The 20,530-nt window shown below is 37.8% G+C and overlaps 3 protein-coding genes across 4 annotated transcripts; 2 read left to right on the top strand and 1 right to left on the bottom strand.

Annotated features, from left to right (window-relative positions):
* Positions 1-228: 228 nt before the first annotated feature.
* RB195_012041 (uncharacterized protein) lies at positions 229-10,666 on the bottom strand (the record flags this gene model as incomplete). Its single annotated transcript, XM_064193717.1, has 29 exons — positions 229-294; positions 354-446; positions 903-1,055; positions 1,121-1,306; positions 1,484-1,567; positions 1,864-1,990; positions 2,430-2,485; positions 3,079-3,210; positions 3,264-3,383; positions 3,452-3,606; positions 3,661-3,780; positions 3,839-3,893; positions 4,056-4,289; positions 4,423-4,531; positions 4,941-5,073; positions 5,142-5,238; positions 5,723-5,816; positions 5,872-5,948; positions 6,023-6,187; positions 6,384-6,503; positions 6,609-6,774; positions 7,303-7,481; positions 7,594-7,676; positions 7,733-7,839; positions 7,895-8,024; positions 8,215-8,331; positions 8,898-9,051; positions 10,297-10,367; positions 10,600-10,666. 29 exons carry the CDS (start codon positions 10,664-10,666, stop codon positions 229-231), a joined length of 3,450 nt encoding a protein of 1,149 aa, XP_064051300.1.
* A 1,631-nt stretch (positions 10,667-12,297) lies between these two features.
* On the top strand, positions 12,298-14,446 carry RB195_012040 (uncharacterized protein; the record flags this gene model as incomplete). The annotated part of the gene is made up of 6 exons (XM_064193716.1): positions 12,298-12,370; positions 12,453-12,586; positions 12,890-12,973; positions 13,850-13,932; positions 14,054-14,221; positions 14,314-14,446. The coding sequence occupies 6 exons, from the start codon at positions 12,298-12,300 to the stop codon at positions 14,444-14,446; spliced, it is 675 nt and encodes a 224-aa protein (XP_064051299.1).
* A 248-nt stretch (positions 14,447-14,694) lies between these two features.
* RB195_012039 (uncharacterized protein) lies at positions 14,695-20,052 on the top strand (the record flags this gene model as incomplete). 2 transcript variants are annotated; one of them, XM_064193715.1, is made up of 8 exons in its annotated part: positions 14,695-14,837; positions 17,449-17,586; positions 17,720-17,784; positions 17,973-18,124; positions 18,177-18,352; positions 18,422-18,444; positions 18,541-18,545; positions 19,960-20,052. In XM_064193715.1, the coding sequence occupies 8 exons, from the start codon at positions 14,695-14,697 to the stop codon at positions 20,050-20,052; spliced, it is 795 nt and encodes a 264-aa protein (XP_064051297.1). The 2 variants fall into 2 exon arrangements, with proteins under 2 accessions (XP_064051297.1, XP_064051298.1); XM_064193714.1 differs by lacking the exons at positions 18,541-18,545; positions 19,960-20,052 and having other exon boundaries at positions 18,422-18,518.
* Between the last annotated feature and the right edge of the window lie 478 nt (positions 20,053-20,530).

Genomic DNA, 20,530 nt, shown 5'->3' with positions numbered 1-20,530 from the left:
TTTGTTGTACTGTTATACGAAAGAGAATATTAAAAGAAAAAAAAGCTCATATGACCAGATTATTGGTTGTGATTCGCTTGTACATTGAGAGCAATGTTATCCGTTGGTGTAATCTAAAACTATGTACCTATGTACAAGAAAATAATATTGATGAGGAAATGGATGGAAGACCAATAAAGCAGCAATAAAAAAGTGAAATACGAATAGAAGACATATACTGCTGTAGTATCAATCCTTTCTCTCGAAAAACAATAAGTATGCACCAGCTCGATCTACCTCTTCTTCAGATACTTCCTTAAAAGGAGTAGTCATGCTAAAAAAAAACAAGGAGCAACTAAAAAAGTATGACTTACTCTAACAGAACAATCATTTAACAGAAGCCATTTCTCATCGATACCACGAGCGTAGGCAACAAAATGGCCTGATGACAGCTGGCCGTAATGATTCTGGAACATGCTTCAGTTTTGAATGAAACGAAAGTACGTAACTGCGACTGCACTGTAGAAGAAGTGAATGCAACAGGACTTGCAAAAAACTAAAAAAAAAACGAAAAGACATGGTGTTTTTTAGGATAGGAGCACTTGTAGTATTTGCAGAGTAAAAACTAAGAAAAAATACAATATGAAACTTATAACCTGAGATTTCTAACTGGCAAAGTAGATCAGATCACTAATCTGGATATAATTTTTCCACAAAGCAAAAGGTGAAAAGCTTGAAGCAGTCGGTCGTAAAGCAGTCAAATAGATTCGGTGGATATTTATCAGTTTTTTGTTTCAGTTTCAGAACTTGTAACAACATGGAAAATGCTAATGGTCTAATTTGACCACAATTATCTGAATCCAAGATTATCAAAAAGAAACAGAATTGATCTGTTAAAGAATGCCATTAAGTTTTGAACTCACCGCAATAGCAATGCACTCATATTTACTTTTTCCAACATGTCCGTCCACAAATGGTGTTGGATCGAACTGCCTTAGGGGGAAAGTAATCACTCGTTTACATTTACCCATTCTTCCTTCACCACGTAAAAACTCAAATCGCTTGAGGTGAATTATCTAAACAAGAATTTGCAGCGAAACACTACTAAAACAACCCGAGAAAAAAAGTAGGATGAACCTACCAAATATCTTGGCAACCTCCATATAGTCATCACTTTGTCTCTTTTTGTCTTCTCATTGCATGTGTCACAATGGATCAGCACATCAAGAGTCTCAGGACAGCTGAACTTTTCCAGGCAGTGTTCCAAAGAAGATGGAGCAAAGTGTCTTGACCAGGTTTCTGCCACCGATTCGTCATCTTCACAAGCCTATAGAGAAGTGGCTTAAGAATTTGATTAACATTTCGCGTAGAAAAATAAATTACTAGGAGAAAGCAGTTCAATTACAGACATTTATTACTTCTTATTAGATAAAATACTTCATTCGAAAAAGAATTCACGGTAATATTGAAAAAATACTGTTACATCACAGATAACGAAACATACCAATTCCTGCGAATGGTTATATTTGAGGTACAACGCAATAGGTAACCAATCCACAGCTATTCCACAGTTCTCAGGAATATTTGCCTAAAATTCAAAACAACTGTAATGAACTACATAGCCCAAACTCGTACACGGAACTGATTCCTGTCGTATTCTTTTCTTCTGTCCTTTTACTAAGTATTTACCGTATTTGCTTTGTATTTTGTCATTACCATATCTTTTTGGCACGCCATTCAGCGTAATAAATAAACAAATAAATAAATAAACTGATATTCTCCACAACAAAAATCTCTGCGAAATAGGGAGCGATCTATCGCCATTGAAACTATTTTTCACTATATGGTGAAGGGCATCAAAAGGAACAAGACTGTTCCTCTCACCAATGATGAATCCGGCCTTATAGCACATCCACGACAGAACCTCAACGCTGCACATTGGCCACACCATTCCCATGACTCGTCCACCAAGCAAAGAGAAAATGGATAACCGAACGAGATATTTTCAGACCTACAAGAACATACTGTCAGTTCATGCCATAACATCAACATAACGCAAGTCCTTATACAATCGTCGTGCTATTTCAAAGTTGTTCCCAAGCATTTTGTTTGTTAGGTGGTTTTTTTTCAAAATTATTGTTAGTAGGACACCACGATGCAAAATAAATTGTTGGACTTTCGGAACTGAAAAAGAGCATGCTTGGGAAAACAAAGGGTGAACCCCGTCAGATTAAACGAAAGAATACAGAGGTAACAAACATTGCATTAAGTACAATCTGTGCCCTACTCATTATTTTGTTAGCATTGAATCAAAATGATCAGTAGAGCACAGACTAGTGACCGTTGTGGTCAATGAAGGGTAACACATCCCACCAAGACCGGAACTGGCAATATTAGTACTATGCAAAAAGCAGCTTTCGACCCAACACCAATTTCCAAAAAGAACTTACGGATCGTGTGCACGATTGGAGATGGCTGGCGACGACAAGTCCATAAATCGTCGCATCTGACAATAGTAATGGTGAATAATGATATTATACTAGAAACCTTAATATATTAATAGTGAAAAACGAAAGTTTATACTTATAGTATACCGGCGACCTGAAAAAGAAATCAGAGAAATTTAGGCAAAATGAGTAGATTAGTAACCAGCAAATTATGTTTCATCAACTAATACACAAACATATACGACTCTCTATAACTCTGCTGAAGGGAAAAATTACAAAAGGAAGCGTTGCCGAAGGAAGAAAATCCCCTAAACTTCTCGAAGAAAAAGTTTCTGGAGTGGAAAATACATAGGGATATTTATAAACGTGTATAGTTAGTTGGGTAAAAATGACCTGAGAATCAGTGCAGTTGCGTAAGTGGCTGCGATTGCCGCAGTACGGATTAACGTAGGGGTTAGGATCGATGGAGGACCCCTGCTAGGATCACTCATCACGGCGGTCCAAGCGATGCTAGCGATGGTCCCGTTTCGATCCTAACGGTTACGCTACACCACGCTGCTTCGATTGCAGCCAATTATGCAACTGCACCGAGATTAAGTTCGTTTCCTCCTAACTGTAACAAGTTTTAACTGTTTGTGGTCAGTTCACTCACCTGGCTCATAACATCTTCATATAACTCTTTTCCAGTGATATTTGCTGGACATGGGACAATGAGTGGCAACCCAAACTGCGATACAACAAATCCACCCGTAGAACCGAGAAAATACGGTTCATAGTTGTATTGCTGAAAGAGCGTTATCAGAATCTAAAATGAGAAATATTCTTTTCTATACAAACCAGTTTTCTATGTATAGCCACTCTCCATTCTGGTGTATCTTCGGGTAAATGAAGCGCATATAATCGTGCACCAGATGGTACAGAGCTTAACGGTAGATTCTCATCAGTGCTAGACGGATTCTACAAAAAAAATATTATCATTTCTGCTCCAATTAACAAGTATGAATCCGGAAGATAACTGAACCTACCATAAAGTATCCCCTTTTGCTGAGACATTGAATAGTGAGTGCATCTTTATTCACTCCGCTTGCTTCCGCAACTAGTCCTTTAAATGTCGCTATGGTGCACTCTCTCGGTAGCCGGAAACCATATCGTCGTGGAACGCTACCATCACGTCGAACCACTAAAACAACATTGTTTTTTTTTTGGCCGCATCTCTTCTAAATAGGAAAATTACCAATAATTTGGTACAGTTCCACATTTTCGAAACCAATTGGAAGACTAAGTGAGGTGAATGCTTCGAACACTGAAGACGAGGATTTGCACTTGCGGCAGATTAAGCGGGATCGCAATTGGCCTAGAACGTAGAGCCACATACGTATAACACTAAATTCAATTGGCAATAACAATCTAACCTGAGAAAAGTGACGTCACCAAAGAGTTATTGTCTCGAATATAATGATTCCATGCCTAAAATATTGATCGCAAAAATCTATATTCTGGCAAGGATAATAATAAAGGATATAATCAATGATACCTTACAATACACTTGAAAGTAATAAACATCGGTAACTTCACCGTGGTATCTGTTAGTGGTTTAGACTATTCTAAAGCTCTTATAGCACTCCTCACCTTTTCTCCCTTCTGCTCATCCGTCAAGTTCTCCTCATTCGGCTCTACGTCTTCAACGGAACCAGTCTTGATTGAATCTACATCTGTCTCAGTTGTTTCACTTCCATTTTCCAGAGAACTCTCATATTCAATCCTTGCTACACATGTATGGAATCGTTCAATAAGGAAAGAGACAAATTCCTGGCAGTCGTGCTGTTCCCCATCATCAAATTGATCCGCAAATCTGACTGCATCCTAAAGGATAACTGAGTGATCGATGAGTAATGCTAAAACAGAGAAAAAGACCCGAATAGGATCGTAAAGAGTAGGAATAAGTACAGAGATGTGAAAAATCACCGTTTAAAATAATAACAGTTATAATACTTACGTTGAAACTATTCGGTGAGATATTCTTCTTCTTAGCGGCCCACATTTCCTTTAATAACTTCGAGTACTCCAATGTTGTCACGAATGATTCGTTGTTATTAGCATCACCTCTGAAAATAGTTTAGTGTAAACGAACAAGAAGCCAAAACTGCAGTAATAAATCACACGGAAATTTATTTAAAGTAGTGACCATTTTTTACCAGTAGAACTGCAAAAAAGTGCTTTTCACGATGTATATACACACATAAATACAAAGTTACGTAAAAATAAGCAAAACATTAACATTAACTGCATTGAAAAGCAGTCTTTTTGAGATCATAACAGAAACATTCTCAACATTTTGACGCTTTCTTTCTACTTTCTAGGAACACCTTGAGTGCATGAGATTGAAAGGGAAGACAAAAGATTTAGCATGATTATGGGTTTAACTGTATGTCATCCAGGATATTAGGATAACAAGGAAGAGTTCCACTGACGATATTGTTCTGTGGTGCTGATATAAAAGCAGATTAAACTCACTTCTTCAACGCACTCATGCTGTGTTCGTTGAGCAGATATTCGGTAAGAGGTGAGACTCGTGCTAGACATTGGATGGCTGCATTTCTGTAGCAAAAATTCCCCGAATTTACAAGACCAACGGCACCAGGACGACCTAAAAGTATATTCTTCTCCGAATCGCATATCTATATTTCTGCAGCGAACTAATTCACTGATACTTACCCGATGTACTAGCCAATGAAGATATTTGGGTTCCCGTTAATGAGGCTCTCAGTTCTTCTGGCCAGACACCATTTGGATCCCTCAATTCTAACAGGAACTGAAAAATGCTCATCAGCTCGTGCTTTATTCACATACTATTTCAAAATACTTCAAAGAACGTAACCAATTGTTCGAACAAAACTTTTAATTCGAAAAAGACGACAGTAGAGGGTCGTTGAAAGTACAAAATGAAAGTTTAGGAGCTCGCTCATCTGCCAAGCTTCTCTCCTTTTCAGAAACCAATGAAGCTCATCCCATTTGCGCCCAATTCTTCAGTTAGATCACCCAAAAAATTCACCAGAAAACCCAAGATTCAGGTTTTTCAAACTAAATTTGTTACCGTTAACCTAACACCTAATGCAGACCTGAGATTTAATTACTGAAGACGAGAGAACGTTATAAATATATCAGTAATCTATCTCATACTATCATTAAAAGCAAGGTTGCATTCAAGAACGATCAAAAACGGTGTTCTAAAACCCTTTCAACGAATACTCCACCGTTTTCTGCTCATAACCATTGACATAAACTTTTTTCCTCACTTTGCTAACTCGTTTTCCTTTCCCCGTCAGTTGATGCAATGTTCTCATCCCGTCGTCTAAGAGAGTGTTTCCCTCTTCGCCAACAAGCCATAGCCTGTTAAACAACAATTATACGAACAGTAAAGCGGTTTCCAGGAGCTTACTGGTACCTGGCATCTCCGTCGCCGAGTCTCAATTCACTTCTGCACAGCTGCAGCAATTCGTCCACACTACAACTTCGCGAAACCTGTGAAGAATACCGTCGTAGGAAAATGGAAATTGAAATAACGAACAAAAAAAAATCAAATTTTTACTGCATACCTGAGCACAAGCCCAAGGCGAAGTTTGTTGAATCCCGTCAATGTCCTTAAGCTTCTTTTTATCGTGCCCAAGTAAGAGTATATCCATAGGGTACAGTTCAAGACCTTCTTTTCCATCAGGAAAAAACTCCCCACTAAGTCTTTTGCGAGTGAACTGACCATCGACCTTGGAAAACATTGAAGTAGTAAATCATAAGACGAAAGAAGAAAATTGAAATCGAATAAATACGAAAGAAATGATTGACAAGAAAAGTAAATTTGATGGTAAAACCAAGAAATTACCCAAAAACACTGTGCAGTCATGTTACGCATCCATGTTTATTTCGAGAGATGAAGCAATTTCAGCAATATAGGATGCTTACCGACTGAGCGCTTCCGTGCCATCTTAGCCATGCTCGCCAGAGTGCCGGAGGTACAGCAATGTAATCCTTAGGCGTCAAATCAGCTCGAAGATTTGCAGATTCCAGCGACAAACATGCCACCTTAAAAAATTGGATACGAAGCTTTTTTCCGTCTTTTTATATTCAACAAAAAACGGAACAAACAATGAATATCATTAGAACAACTACCGGAAACACGTTCCCAACCTTTCCACTCCATCCATCGTCAGCTTTAGTTCCTTTAATAGTTGAGTTGTCCACAGGAGGTGGAGTTTTGCCTTCAGCAGCTGCTTTCGCCCATTCGTTGTGCCATACAGATGAAACAATGCTCCATTCGAGTAGTGGCAAATTTTTCGAGCGAGACTCAAAAGAGCTGGAAAATTTGTGTCCCGTTTTTGGTTTGAAAAGAACTTTCTGAAGACAAATAACTCCTGGTTATGTCGTCCTGATACTAATGTTACAGTGAGAAAATCCGCATACGTAATATAACATAATGTGGTTCCTAATCGAGCAGAGATTGGTTTTCTCTTAGTGTTGCAGAATGGGTATTTTCATACAATACGCATCTATTACGAAATAAGCGAGTTTATATTTCAGTTCATGAGGATTTCAAACATCCACAACAATCCAAAGATGCCGTTCTTCTTTGGCATGAATCATAACACAAAGTACAAACGCTAAAAAGTGAAAACGTAGCGAGTTGGAGCTAATGATTCTTTGCCTGTTTGCGCTGTTTTTATCAATTGGTGAGGCACCAATTGATAAAAACAGCGCAAACACTACAGAAATCCGAGGAAAATTATTCTGACAGAACATCATAGGGCACACCTTAGTAGCGAATGAAATAAAAAGAGAAGAAAAAACAAGAGATAACAAAAAAAATAAGAGATAAAAAGCTCACTTCACTAGTGCCAATCCTACTTTGTGAGATTCTGGACGTAGTCCTAGGCATATGTGACCTACTTCCATAGCCATAGCATAGTGTTCTTTCGCGTACTCATTCCCATTAGCCCACGTAGCAAAGTCAACGGCCGCAGCCTTTTCGCCGGCACTCTTCACGACATTTCGATCACTTGGAGGCTAGGATATATAAAAATCAGTTAAAATAAGAACTGAGTGTCATAAAACTGAATTAGAGCTCGACCGGATAATCGGAATTCATAAATCCGCAGATTTGTACGGGGTCTCTCACCACTTTCAAATCCTCGTACATTTCGTGAAGTTCAGTGTCGGAAAGTTTAGCATCACAGTCCTCATCCCACAGCTTGGCCAAAACTGCAACAGAACTTCATAGTAGAAGAAAACAGCGTAAAATGATTGGAAAAACTCACAAGAAAGTCTACTGGGGAATGGCCCACGGCACATAGCCGACAATCCGCACACTAGCTCACGGAAGTCGATCTGATTGTCACCGTTCTCGTCGAACACACGGAAAAGCCTTCAAGGAAAAGAATAGGCAGTGTTTTGAGCCCTACTGGCATGCATTCACTTACTGATCTACAAATTTGGTAGGAAAACAACCACAAAGTGCAGTATCCCAACGATCTTTAGAAAGTTTGCATACAGATCGGTCGCTTATTGTTGCAAAAACTTTTTCTAGTTCCATCACCTCTTCCACGGACACTAAATGAGTTACTTGTCAAATATTATTTTTAAAAATACAAGCGCAAGCAGCTCTATCCCGATAGAAGTTCTTTCTTGAAATTTTAGCAGAAGCCGATGATATATAATATTATTATATTGATATGAGAACCAGCGGCGCCAGAAAATGATCTAACCAACAATTTTAGAGTTTAAGGAAAGAAAAACTTACGGTGTGTAACATAAGACATCACTTCGTAAAAAGATATGTAGGAATCGCTCATTGGGATCGTAAGCAGCGGAGGTCTCAGACCCCATGAAGCGAATTCTTTGCATTCTTCTATGAAATCTGAAAGAATTCGTCAAGAATTTTGTAAGCAAATTGAGGTATGAAATGTCATGTGAATAAAGTAATATTAAAAGTAGTGTTATTTTCCAGTGGATTAACCCTTGGAAAATGAGTACGTTGAAAATCCATTCACGTGTAGAATATCGCATGAACACACGAATATGATAGTTTTTATTTTTCCCAACCTTGTTTTAGTTTTAATTATTTATTAGTTTTTACGTACCAACAGACCCTGAACGATCGAAAAATTTTAGAAAATGATTCCGGTCGTTACCCGATGATGGTAAACAAAATTTAATCGGATGACGCTTCATTAATAATTAAAAAGGAATATGTGTCAGCAGCTGGTATAAACAAAACCTACCAGTGGATTCATTTACAACTTTAGCAAGAATTTTCTACTGTTTCTATCAAAAAACATAATAAGCCTACTCGGAAATTATATGAATATGTCAGTAGATTTTCAACAAGATTTAGAGTATAAGAAAATGGATTTAAAAAACATTATTCAGCAAACATACTTTGAAAAAAACCAAAACTAACGTATAACTAGAGGGAAAACCTACGTTCCTGGACTTGTTCGATTCTACATAATCCCACAAGAGCTGTTAGAAGATTCTCGAACGACAAAGTTTCAGAATTTCTAGAACAGAATTTGAACAGCTCTTTTTGTTTTTCTTCTGGGATCCGCGCACCACCAAGAACGTGGTAGCAGAACTCCTAAAAAAATAACTCCCAAATACATCAAATCGGAGAAGAGAAAAAAGTCAAACATTCTTAATGTTGTTTTTGCGAGGAAGTAGCTCTAAGAGGATTGAAACCAACGACTAACAAATTTTAAGTACCAATTTTGCAAAAGCTAAGAAGACTTTGAAGACGTGTTATTAATGGAAAATAAACATTTGAACTATATAAAGCTACAAAACTATACAATTATAAGTTATTTGTTACCAATAACAAATTAGATTTGGACAAAAGATACAGTTCCTCAAGAAATATCGTAATAAACCGTGTAAATTTCAGCTATTTTATGCTATTGCGCAAATTCAAAGGGTTCAACTTTACTATAATGTAAAATATCTTCAGCACTGGTGATCCCTTCAAGCTGAATCGAAAAACCTCGTTACCGTAACAATTTCATGAAGTGGTAGTAAATTTTTCCTTTTTTTTAAATTCAAAAGAAATATAGTCAGAGAATGATCTTGATTTTCTGATCTAGAATGTATAGGCCAAAATACCAACATGAATTCACAAAATGTGCCTGGGTTTCACAAAATGTGCCTTAGTGTCCACGCTACGTGTAAATCTACAGTAATAGATGCGACAGTAGGAGCTGGTGCTCCGATCCCCTTCTTTTTTGGACGGTTGGCGAAGGGACGCCTTCATTTTTAGGCACTCGAAGAAGGGACCCTCATCGCCTGAGCTGCACCACATGAGCTAGACGCTCTACACCTGAGGAGGGTCCCGCCCCTCCCCATAGCAACTATGTCTACAGTCCCGAATGGCGCTGGCGAAAGTGCAGCAAATGTTCACAACGCGCACATGAAAAACCTGTACAAACGGATAAGATCGCTCATGTTCCAATTATTTCTCATGTTTCGGACAGTGCAAAAGTGGTTTATGGTCACACGTTCTCAAAAGAAAAAAACGACAATATCTACACAGCAGTTATTTCCAATTTCTCTGAATTTTATCACGGGCAGGGAGCGATAAAGGGTTTTGCGGTCAGTACACGAGGTATTATCACTACGGCCCTGCGTGTACTTCTTAAGCGACGCCGTCATTTACGGTGCCAGTCAATATTTGTGAAAGGGCGAAACTACTGCGGCGAAAAGTCCGCTATTGTTTGTCTTGTGTTAAGAAAAAAATGAGAGCGGACGTGACTAATACAACCTCGTTATCAAAAAAAGTAGAGATTATTAGGTCATAGAAACAGATACAAGGTAATAGAAGACATGAACGTACATCGAATGTGATAAATGGCTTCTTGAATCCCGAAAAAGCAGCGTGAATACGTCGATACTCCTCGTCGGACACTAAAAATTCATTTTAGGACCTCATCTCAGGCCCGGAAGTTATGCTGACTTGACATTATAAGGAAAACGTGAAAGAAAAAAGGAAACCCGACTAATACACTGAGAGAAATCAACCTTGAAAGAATACAGAAAGATGGGAAAAAAATGGAGTGAACGAACGGTCCTCTGGGACAAGAATTCGACCAGAAAGTACAAAGTAATGCACTTTCTGAATTAATGTGAATAAACTTACCATGAGCTCTTGCGTCATCTACGCTGATAATAGGGCCATTTGAAGCTGGTCCAAGTGAGTTGCCCATTTCTATCAAAACACAATAGGATACATTCGATCTCCGTGAACTAAAACAATGAAATACAATCACAAAAAGTGTGTACGACCTCAAAAAAGTCCGCTTAGTCCTCAGAAGGAAGAAAAAAAAGGGAGAAATCGTGGCCACAGTAGCTCAGACAGTCGGAAACGAATTAAACCACAAGCTGGGGGAGGCATTGATATCGCCGGATTGTGCTCAGTTGGGTGTGCATGTTTACGTAGATTATTGGAGACGCAATATTGCGACCACAGCAACAACATCACCTTTTTCTATTCTGCTGCATATTTTTGAAATTCCCTTCGACATTCCGTTTTTTCTCAGCGTTTCTGGATATCACAGAGCTAGGGTTTTGTTAAGGGTGAGTTTTGTGTTATATCTGTGAGATTTTGTGTTCTAAGAGGTTATGACGAGCAAGGTTTTTGGACTTTACCTCTGTTGTTTAGCCGTTGTTTTAATTTTATGCAATTATGACAGCAAGACGTTATTTACCATCATGATCTTTTCCTATAAGATAACTATAACACTGGGTCCCATGTAGTTACCAACGGAACAATGTGGCTGAGTTACAAGAACTTCTTTCTCAAACTGCCAATTACCCATAGTGAAAATCGTGAACATCATTACGGAAGAGCTGAACATTCGTAATTTCAGGCAATTTTTTCACTTTTGGGCAGTTCTCAAACTTCGTAGAACTTATTCCATTTTCGTAGGTACAACAGTTTTAAAAACATGCAAAGTCAATCAAGTAGTCTTCAATATGTTTTTTTTCTCCTGATTTTTGTTCACTTTTTCTGTCATGCTATTTGACTCAGCCCTTTTTTTCTTATTTCCTCTTTTTTTGTATACTGATATGAACTCGCAGCTTCTGTAATAGACGAATATTTGGGTACATTTAAAAAGATCCGTTTAGCCAAAGAAGATTTTTGATTTATTTATTTTTTGTTTCGATGATAATACTGCTCCAGCTGCGGAGTCGATCTGTATTTTCAGTTCATTTTTGAGTTAACTCAGAGACTGACCTATTGGGCTACTCGTTTGCAAATGTTTCCTCCCCATAAAATTCCGTAAATTCGAGCAAGGTCATGTGTTCATGAATGGAACACACAGGAAAGAGGATCTCAACAAAAAAAAAAATCCTAAAACTATCAAGAAAATAGTCCCTGTCAATCTGTTGGAGCCTCAAATATTAGTACGTAGTATATTGAACAGTATGGATCAGTTGAATTGGTTCCATTATAATAGCCTAGCTGGTCGCCAGTTCGGATTATGTTAATTCTATAGTGACTACGCGTTGTTGTTCATTTCCTACACAGTTACTACTTCGGGGACTCGCAAATATTTGTTGTTTTCGAAAAACAAACACGGGAAGCCTAGTATTCCAGAAAAAAATGCAAAATTACTACATTAAGTAAAGTAAGCACAACGCAGAGTTTATTATTACATGCACCGTACTAGAATACCTAGTTTTTCAGGAAAATTTTATCTGAATTTCTATGTACTTTTATTTCAGAAGTGTTCTGAAAATTCCTAAATTCTCTTTGCACGTTTTTGTTCACGTTCACCTCACGTTTCTTATTCTTCATTGATGATTTAGGTAATTTCACCTTATACCAAGGATAATGACGTTTTTCCACTTCATAAACTGCGTCACGCTAGCATATGCACCGTACTTCATCGCCTACAAGTATTCAGGTGAGCGTGACCATCACGTTTTTGTATATTTTGTTGTTCTTATATTTCCTAACATTACTTTTTGTAATTCGTTCCTTTTAAGGACTAAATGAGTACAGCTCATTTTGGCGTTGTGCTCAAGCTGGTGGTGGATATTTTTTAACACAGTTGATTAAGCTTTTATTGCTTGCTACATTTTTCCCGGCCACAGACGCTGAAGGTTTTGCCATACTCCCGGTTTGTATTGATTTCTCGTCTTTTTTTCTGAATTATGTATTTAAAAGCCGGATTTTTTTTGGTAGATGTAGTTGGGGCGGGGGAATGGGGAGCAGTCAGGCGCGCTCTTATATCCGAAGACTCTAACTTCTTTTTTCCTCTTAGTAACTTGAGCTTACATATCATAGATTCCCTAAGACTAATGCTTAGGTCTTAGAGCTCCGACCCGACTGATTTAGTTATTTACTTCCAAAAATAAGGGCGTTACTGAGTCCCCTCCCCTGTCCCCGCGACTACATTTTACCCAGATTTTTTCTTCTTCAGGAGCTTCTTAAAAGCAGCGCTGATGTTGTTGATGTAATTGGTATGCATATCGTGATGACCCATCTGCTAAATGGAAAAGGAGAGGTTTGTACTTTTCCTTTTAATCGACTTCTAGATCATTGTAATGTTGTTGCTGATAGATCCTATCAGTGTTGATCAGTTCCACCATTTTCGTTGTTTGAACGGGTTGATTCTGAAGATCTGTTTATTGTCACATGATTGTTTATTAACTGTATTGTTTATTATGTTTGGGGAGTTTACTATCTTGAATAGTAATACAGTAATGAATAGTAATGTAATACAGTTAATAAACAATAAAGTAACACTTTTCAACAAATGCTTTGCGTTTGGCAATGGTTACAGTTCTTCCTATTGTTTTCTTATAATTATTGATTATGCACGAAATAGCAATTCTGTTAGCCCAAAGAAAGCGTAGATACGATAGCCGGAGCCTGTACTCCGATCTCTTTCTATTTTGTACGAGTGGCGAAGGGACCCCCTTCACTTTTGTACGGTTGGCGAAGAGATCTTCATCACTTGAGTTGCGGCACATGAGCCAGACCCCTTTACCTGAGAAAGAACCAGCTCCTCCCCATTGCATCTGTGGAGGAAAGGAAATACTACATGAACCCGTGCTTTCACATCACGATGAAATAAAGGGCTTATCTTGGAATTGCACTGATATAAATTTGACATATGGATTAGAATTTAATAGAATTGACAAGAAGTTTCTTAGAATTCCTTTTGGAGAGAACATTAAACGTTCTCTTGTAGAAACGAGTGCACACAAACAGTTGAGTCATAGTTTTCATCTAATTTTTAATGATACTGATGTCACCACAATATTTTTTGAATGAACTGCGCTTTTAAGCATTCTGCTACTCTGTAGTTGTTAGTTTAGCATCACATTCTACTGGTTGTCTCACCTTTGAGAATAGCATTGAAAGAATACATGTCTAGGTGCGATTTCTCGCAGGTGGGCTTGGATGGGGAGCCGCACAGTCAGTGGCAAGCAGTTTCATTCTCTTCTGGGTTGGAGCCAGGTACGTTATCGGTCTTAGATCACGAGGAAACTCAAAATAATCAACATCCATAGGATGTTTTTTTTTTTTAGTTTTGGTCATTCACTCTGTAAAGGAAAACACCAGAAAGTCTACATTCTAGGGCATCTGCATTTTCCTGGCGATGGATTCAGATGGCCTTGGATTCTTCCTCTGATCTGATATTGTTTGTGGCAATGGCGGCTTTGACATGGATGGCCACTAGAGCTGCGAGCAGACATTTAGTTTTTCTGCTCTTGACTGCATGTGTATTTCACTCATTTGTTTACCAGTAAGTTCATCAACTGTTGGCCTTAAATTTGTTTGCTTTTGAATCTAGAAGGATAGTTTTGAAATTCATCCGCTTGGATTTACCTATTCCAGATTGCTTTTTGCGTTATTTGGAGTGCGTGGATGGCTAATGGTTCTGACTCGATTCATCTACTCAGCAGTTATCGCATCAGGGACATTTCTTGCCTATTCAATGGCGGGAAATGTTTCACAAAAGAGGGACTAAGCTACTTTTTCAGTCAGAGATGTACTAGAAGATTGTTAGTCCGTTGATATTGTTGTGATTGTGCTCCGTTTCTGTGACTCTACCTAATAAATTGTTAACTTTGTAGCATGGTTGCATTCCATAGAAAGGTCAGCTCCTAAATGTACTTACTTTCATTACACAAGCATTAACTATAGTCGTTAATGCTCAGGAATACCACAAAACGAAATTTTGGTATTCATATCTGAAGCCTACTGCACTTATTCAGAATGGATGCGGATATTGGCCTTATTCCGCAAGCGGTGGAGGAGTACGTGATTCCGGATGGATCCTTAGTCGGTCCAGGGGATGGTGTAGAAATTGTGCCATCCAGTGAATTCGTCACACCGTTGTCGCCAACGAAACGCTTCGGGTAGGTTTATTTTTATGGATAGACTAAATCTTTTATAATGTGTAAGATTTTTGTGGTCTTTATGTTTATCCGTCCTATCCTTCCTGCTTGCTTTCTTCCTTCCGCCTTTCTACTTCATTTTTTCCCTTTTTTCTGTAGTTCTCACTCTCCTTAAAGGATTGCTACTATGAACTACAACTATGCTACTATTATGAAGTGGCATTCGTTTTGAAAACGTTATCAACTTGTTTAAAGGCATCACCCCACGAATCTGAGGTGGTACGGATTTCAGGTGGAGTATTCTTATATGGGGTAGTAGATTATGAAGAGGGGGTGATTCCGTCCATTTCTTCCTAATTGTCATCAAAAAAAACCATCCGAAAGATCCGGCGCGTGCACAGGGCTGGCGCGCTCCAATCGAATTCGTTGTAGCGCTCGAAGCCGTATCGTCTCGGCCGTTTTTTACGGTTCTTTTTTACGGGGTTTTATTAAGAAATGGACGGAATCACCCTTCTCTCCATAATTTACGATCCTGTATACGAATAGTCCACCTGAAATCCGTACCACCTGAGATTCGTGGGGTGATGCCTTTAATAAGTTCTTTCTGTTTTCTTGGTTTCTCGCATGTTTTGTCATTAATGTGTGTAAATATTAGGTCATATGAAGTGGATGGACGTTTTTAAGCTCATCCAAGTTTTCCATATTCATTTGCTCATCCATTCCATACATTGAAGTTTGTGATACATCAATGACTAAGCTTATTGACAAAACTGTTCACGGTTACCAACACAGTAATTCTGTTTAGTCGAGTATTTAGTCGGTCGATACAGTATTATTTTGATGTAGCGCCACCATGTTCAATAGTGCATTTGAACTGCACATCTTCACTGTTCTCTGACCTACTTTGGTAATGTTCCATCGATAATTCTAGAAATTACACTGTTTTCCAAAGGAACTAATGCTATTTTTTTTACATGGAGCGCGTTGCCTGAGATCATAACTTCCGCCATCATCCACACCTGAATGCTTGAATTCTATCCCTTAACTTTTGTTTCTATTTCTATTCAATTCTTATTTCAATCGAATCATGAGCTTACGATTCAATTTTAACTAACGGGTTGCTAAAGCAAGAATAGCATGCTTACACTAAATAATACGTATCTAACAAATTTTTAATTCACTTGTCTTTGGAAATGCGATTTTGTAGACATAGAGGTAATTAAATTTAAAAAAATGAAAGAGATAATTAGATGAAAAAAAAATGAAATGAATCAGTTTTCTTCTCCTGTTGCTCATTGGGTTCCTACACACCCCATGTATGCTAACGATAAACTATTTAAGCTTCTATGCTTTTCTGTATCAACCAATAAAAAGTTTGGAATGTGTTTTATGCTGCGAAAGATGACGAGCGCAATTTTACGACGACATTTCGATCGGTTTTCGAATTTTAACCGCCATTTTTTGAACCAGAGTGATAGGAGATGCACTTTTTGTTTTGATGTGATGCGCTTTCTGAGCGGGCAACAAGCCGCGCTTTTATCGCCGTCTGTTCTTTTTCTAGTTTTGAAAAGCCGTCCGATGTTGTGGATTTGGCGCCTCTTTTCATGATGTAGGAGGTGGTCGTTCTGCTGCTGACAGTCGACTGTCAGCAGTGATTGAATTGCGTCCGCACTCATCCGTAACGACTATTTCAGTGCCAAATTTTGATATTAGTTCCGAATTGGGAACATCCATTGTCTGGAAGTATTATTTAATCCAAAATGTGAGTCTAATTTTGATTTGAGCCTTGACGCACTCTTTTAAGGGAACTGCTTTGAGCATAGATGAGAAAATTAGGCGGAAGGAGTCCGACTTTGATCGCAACTTATTGATTTGCCGGATTCTGGGGGTTCACGTGGTTTTAGTGTATTTAATTTGTAAAAACCTGGAAAGCTCCGCTAATTTCTTTTTTAATGGACTAATTTCTAATTTATCAATTCTTTGCTGTTCTGATACGGTGGAAAATTGAAAAGGAAAGATGTTTTCCAAAAAGAAAAATCATTTCAACAATTGATTCCTTTAATTTGTTTTTGCAAATATAGGTGAGCAAGTGATAACTTTCATCAATTAGGAATGTCACTGAATCATCTTTGTGTAATTTTGTGACAAGATGATTGTTCGTTGAATAGATTGGAACAATATAAATCTTGAAGAACAAAGTTCCACTTGTTTTAAGCGAGGACAGCGAAAATTCCTCCTCTGCTGCTCTAACTGTACCTCTGACTGTGCCAAACTGTCATTGGTTAACCGTTGTTTTCCTCAGGAATTCTTCCCCACTTTTTGCGCTTTTTTAAAATCCTTTTTTTTAGTTATTGCGTGTTGTAAATATTATAAACCTCTTAAGCAACTTATTCCAATGTATTTATCCATGAATGAGTGCACTTTTTGTTCAGGCGCGCGCCACTTAGGAGGTTAAATAAATTGGATTAGTTAAATGAAATACAGTATCTGAATTCTTCTGTTATGTTTCTGCTCCCATAATACCATTCTAGTCTTACTTTAGATCTTCATATTCCATATATTTATCTCTTTATTGTCTAATAGTTGCAATTACGGTTTTCAATAATTTGTCGCCTACTTATATCTCTTTTAGCGCACGCTTAGCCGAAGACGCGATGATCCCACCTGAGTCGCCCGACATGAAATTTGCTCGTGATCGCCTTGGAACACTTTTGACGTCAATTCGGCAAGGAGATGCGCCATTTCTAAATACATGTGAAAAGAAACAAATGTGAGTAATTCTAAGGTTTTGAAGATGATTTTTTTTATAGATGTAACCGCGTTTCTTTTCTGTGGAGGAATTAAAATTATTTTAGTGGCAATTACATCGTATACAGTACTGATAGCTTACTTTGCCTTTTTAGTATTGAACCAGCAGAACTTCGACGAGGTCCTGGACGTCCGAGAAAAATTCAAAATAAGGACAAACGTGGGTGGCAGCTAGGGTTTTATTATTAATTGAAGTTTTTTTTTTTGTAAAGTATAGAATATGCAGTAGAATTTGTTTTTGAGCTACCCACGGAGTAAATTCTCATTTGCTCGCGTTTTTTTTTATTTTATAATTTTGGATTACTGGATTAGTGCTTGAGGTTTCCAGCGTGCATCTTTTTTTTTTAGAAGTTGTGTTTGAATTACGTGGAAAGCCATTCAGTCTTAGAGATGGACATGCTGACTCCATGTATCAGTTGTGTAGAGCCTGGATGCGTGGTAAGGACAGCGAACCGCCAGAACCGCAGCCAGTTATAGCACCGCCTGGTGACACCTCTTTGGTTAGTGTTTATCTGCTTTCAAATAAATTGTGACGTAATCCCTATAATGCAGGATCTCCTCGTTATGCGTGACATCGTTGCACTGCCTCGAGCGCGATCACCGTATCCGGAAGAATCGGAATGGCCCGATAAGACGAATATCGATAAATTCGACTCGAAAATTGATCCTAACAATATGGCAGCATTGCGACAAGAGTATGCTAGGCACTGGAAGCAGGTCAAGGCTGGGTAAATTGTGACCTTGTCCTCCTACTACTCTTTCACAGAGTTTTCCTTTAATCCAGCTGAAATGTTCAGATGGCGTGCACACACAAGAAGACGTGCTCAAAGATACCATAGAAGCATAAGGCTTTTGGAGACAGTATACCAGATTAATCAAGAAAATACCACCTGATGCAACACCGAGACACTCTAAGACACGGTAAGCTGTGACTTCTTTCCTGGACTAATTGACCATTTGATTCATTGTCCATTCATTGAAGTTCGTCTTTTACTTTTTACACACTTTTTCTGTCCGCTTTTCTCTCGTTTTTTTCTTTGTTTTCGTTCTTCTCAATTTCACTTTTTGCATGCGTAGTGCATGATTAGTTGATTCAACAGTTGATTTTGCGCAGTCTACAAAACAGCAGCCGTCATCCTCTTCATTTTGCTCTTGCTACCTGCTAATTGGTGCTATTTTTCATCTTTGATCTTATTTTTTGTTGGAACAGTCATATTCACGTCCTTTTTTCGTAGTTCTGCTACTTAGCTGCTTGTATTATGCGAAAAACATGATTTCTGAAACATTTCGTCTAAATTGAATTTGAATACTTTGTGGGATGCTCTCAAAGGGAATAATAACCAACCGAAGTTACCTGTTTAGCCAATATCATACCTTTAATTTTGTTGGCAAAGAAAGACTTATTGATTCGCTCGTGTCGCGAGCGACCCTTAATATGATCGTCGGAGAAGTTACTTGTGGCCTTGTGGCCTAATGGATAAGGCGTCGGACTTCGGATCCGAAGATTGCAGGTTCGAGTCCTGCCAGGGTCGAAACTTTTGCATTGCCATTAATGAATGTATTTATCTCACTTTTTTTTTAAATTATAGTGATTCTTTTTAGTTTTCGAGGAAGTAATTAGAAAGTTAATTCCCAATAATTTTCGCTCCCAAAGTAACGAAGCGTTATCAAACTCTAATAATAATTCTCGACGACTTTTGCTAATACGTAGAATCTCAAACCTAGCACTCCTGAGTGGTCAGCTCGGACGATATAACTTGCTTTCAACGTGGAGTGACCGTAAACATTTGATTTTCCCCAAAATTCTGCAGACAAATATTTAGGAGTTCAAATTAAGTTTGTTGGTGACTTTTTCATTTGATGCACAGAATAAGCTTACGGCACCTCGGATACCGTAAAATGCCTAACCATGTGAGTATAGTTAAAACAGCATCTGTAGAACCACTAAATTGTCAAATTTCATGAAAGTAAGATTCAAATACGGTATCAATCGAAGAAGCACGCTTATGCTTATGCTTGCTTATGCTCTAATTTCTATTTTCGTATTTTCTACCTTAGCTAAATTGAGTATCGGACAAGGTGAGTATAATTAAGCAGTATCTAGAATCATTTCACCTTCAAATTTTATGAAAATGAGATTTAAATACGGTATCATGATCGAAAGAGCCCGTTTCTTATGCTCTAACTTCGCATTTTTCCACTTTAGCTAAGTTGGGTAACAAACCAATTTGCTCAATTACAGTAATCTCCAAGATTTTTTTTCTCCAAGTTCCATAAAACTTATCTGGAATTGTTTCTGCTTTTATTCTCAAGTAAATTCCTTATTTCATTTCAGAACTGCCCGTCCACTACGGATCTGTTGCCGACTATCACGTACATATCACTGTTCTCATCATCTCACATTTACTCACATTTCTACGATACTTGACATTTTTTCAAAAGTAATTGTTTGATTGTCTTTTACGTTACGGGATGATTGTTTTAAAGTTTAATGCTGTGTCTTATCGTGAACCATGTTTATTAATTTGTTAAGCATTATGGATTGATGTTAACGTTTTTCTCTAGGATCGTTTTCTCTTACCACCTTATATAAGGGCTAAGGGATATGCAAGCGATTTTGATAGAAACCTTCCTCAAATGTACTTGTCATCTTAAAAAATTATTTATTATTATTTGCTTTATTTTTGAATAAAACTGAAATGAATCCCTATTTGTATAATAGATATGGATATGATTGTGATTTTACATTAATTATAAAACAATTTAACAAATTAACAACAAAAAAAGTAACCTAAACAATTTAACTAACAACTATAATATACATAAACAATTTAACTAACAACTATAACTTGGTTTTTTAAAATAAAATTTGTCTAGATTACTTTATATTATTTATCTGTTTCTAT

This window comes from Necator americanus, chromosome III, assembly GCF_031761385.1.
Source record: "Necator americanus strain Aroian chromosome III, whole genome shotgun sequence".
Classification (NCBI taxonomy): Eukaryota; Metazoa; Nematoda; class Chromadorea; order Rhabditida; family Ancylostomatidae; genus Necator; species Necator americanus.
The sequence above is the reverse complement of the archived record's forward strand: the minus strand, read 5'-3'. Positions and strand labels throughout refer to the sequence as shown.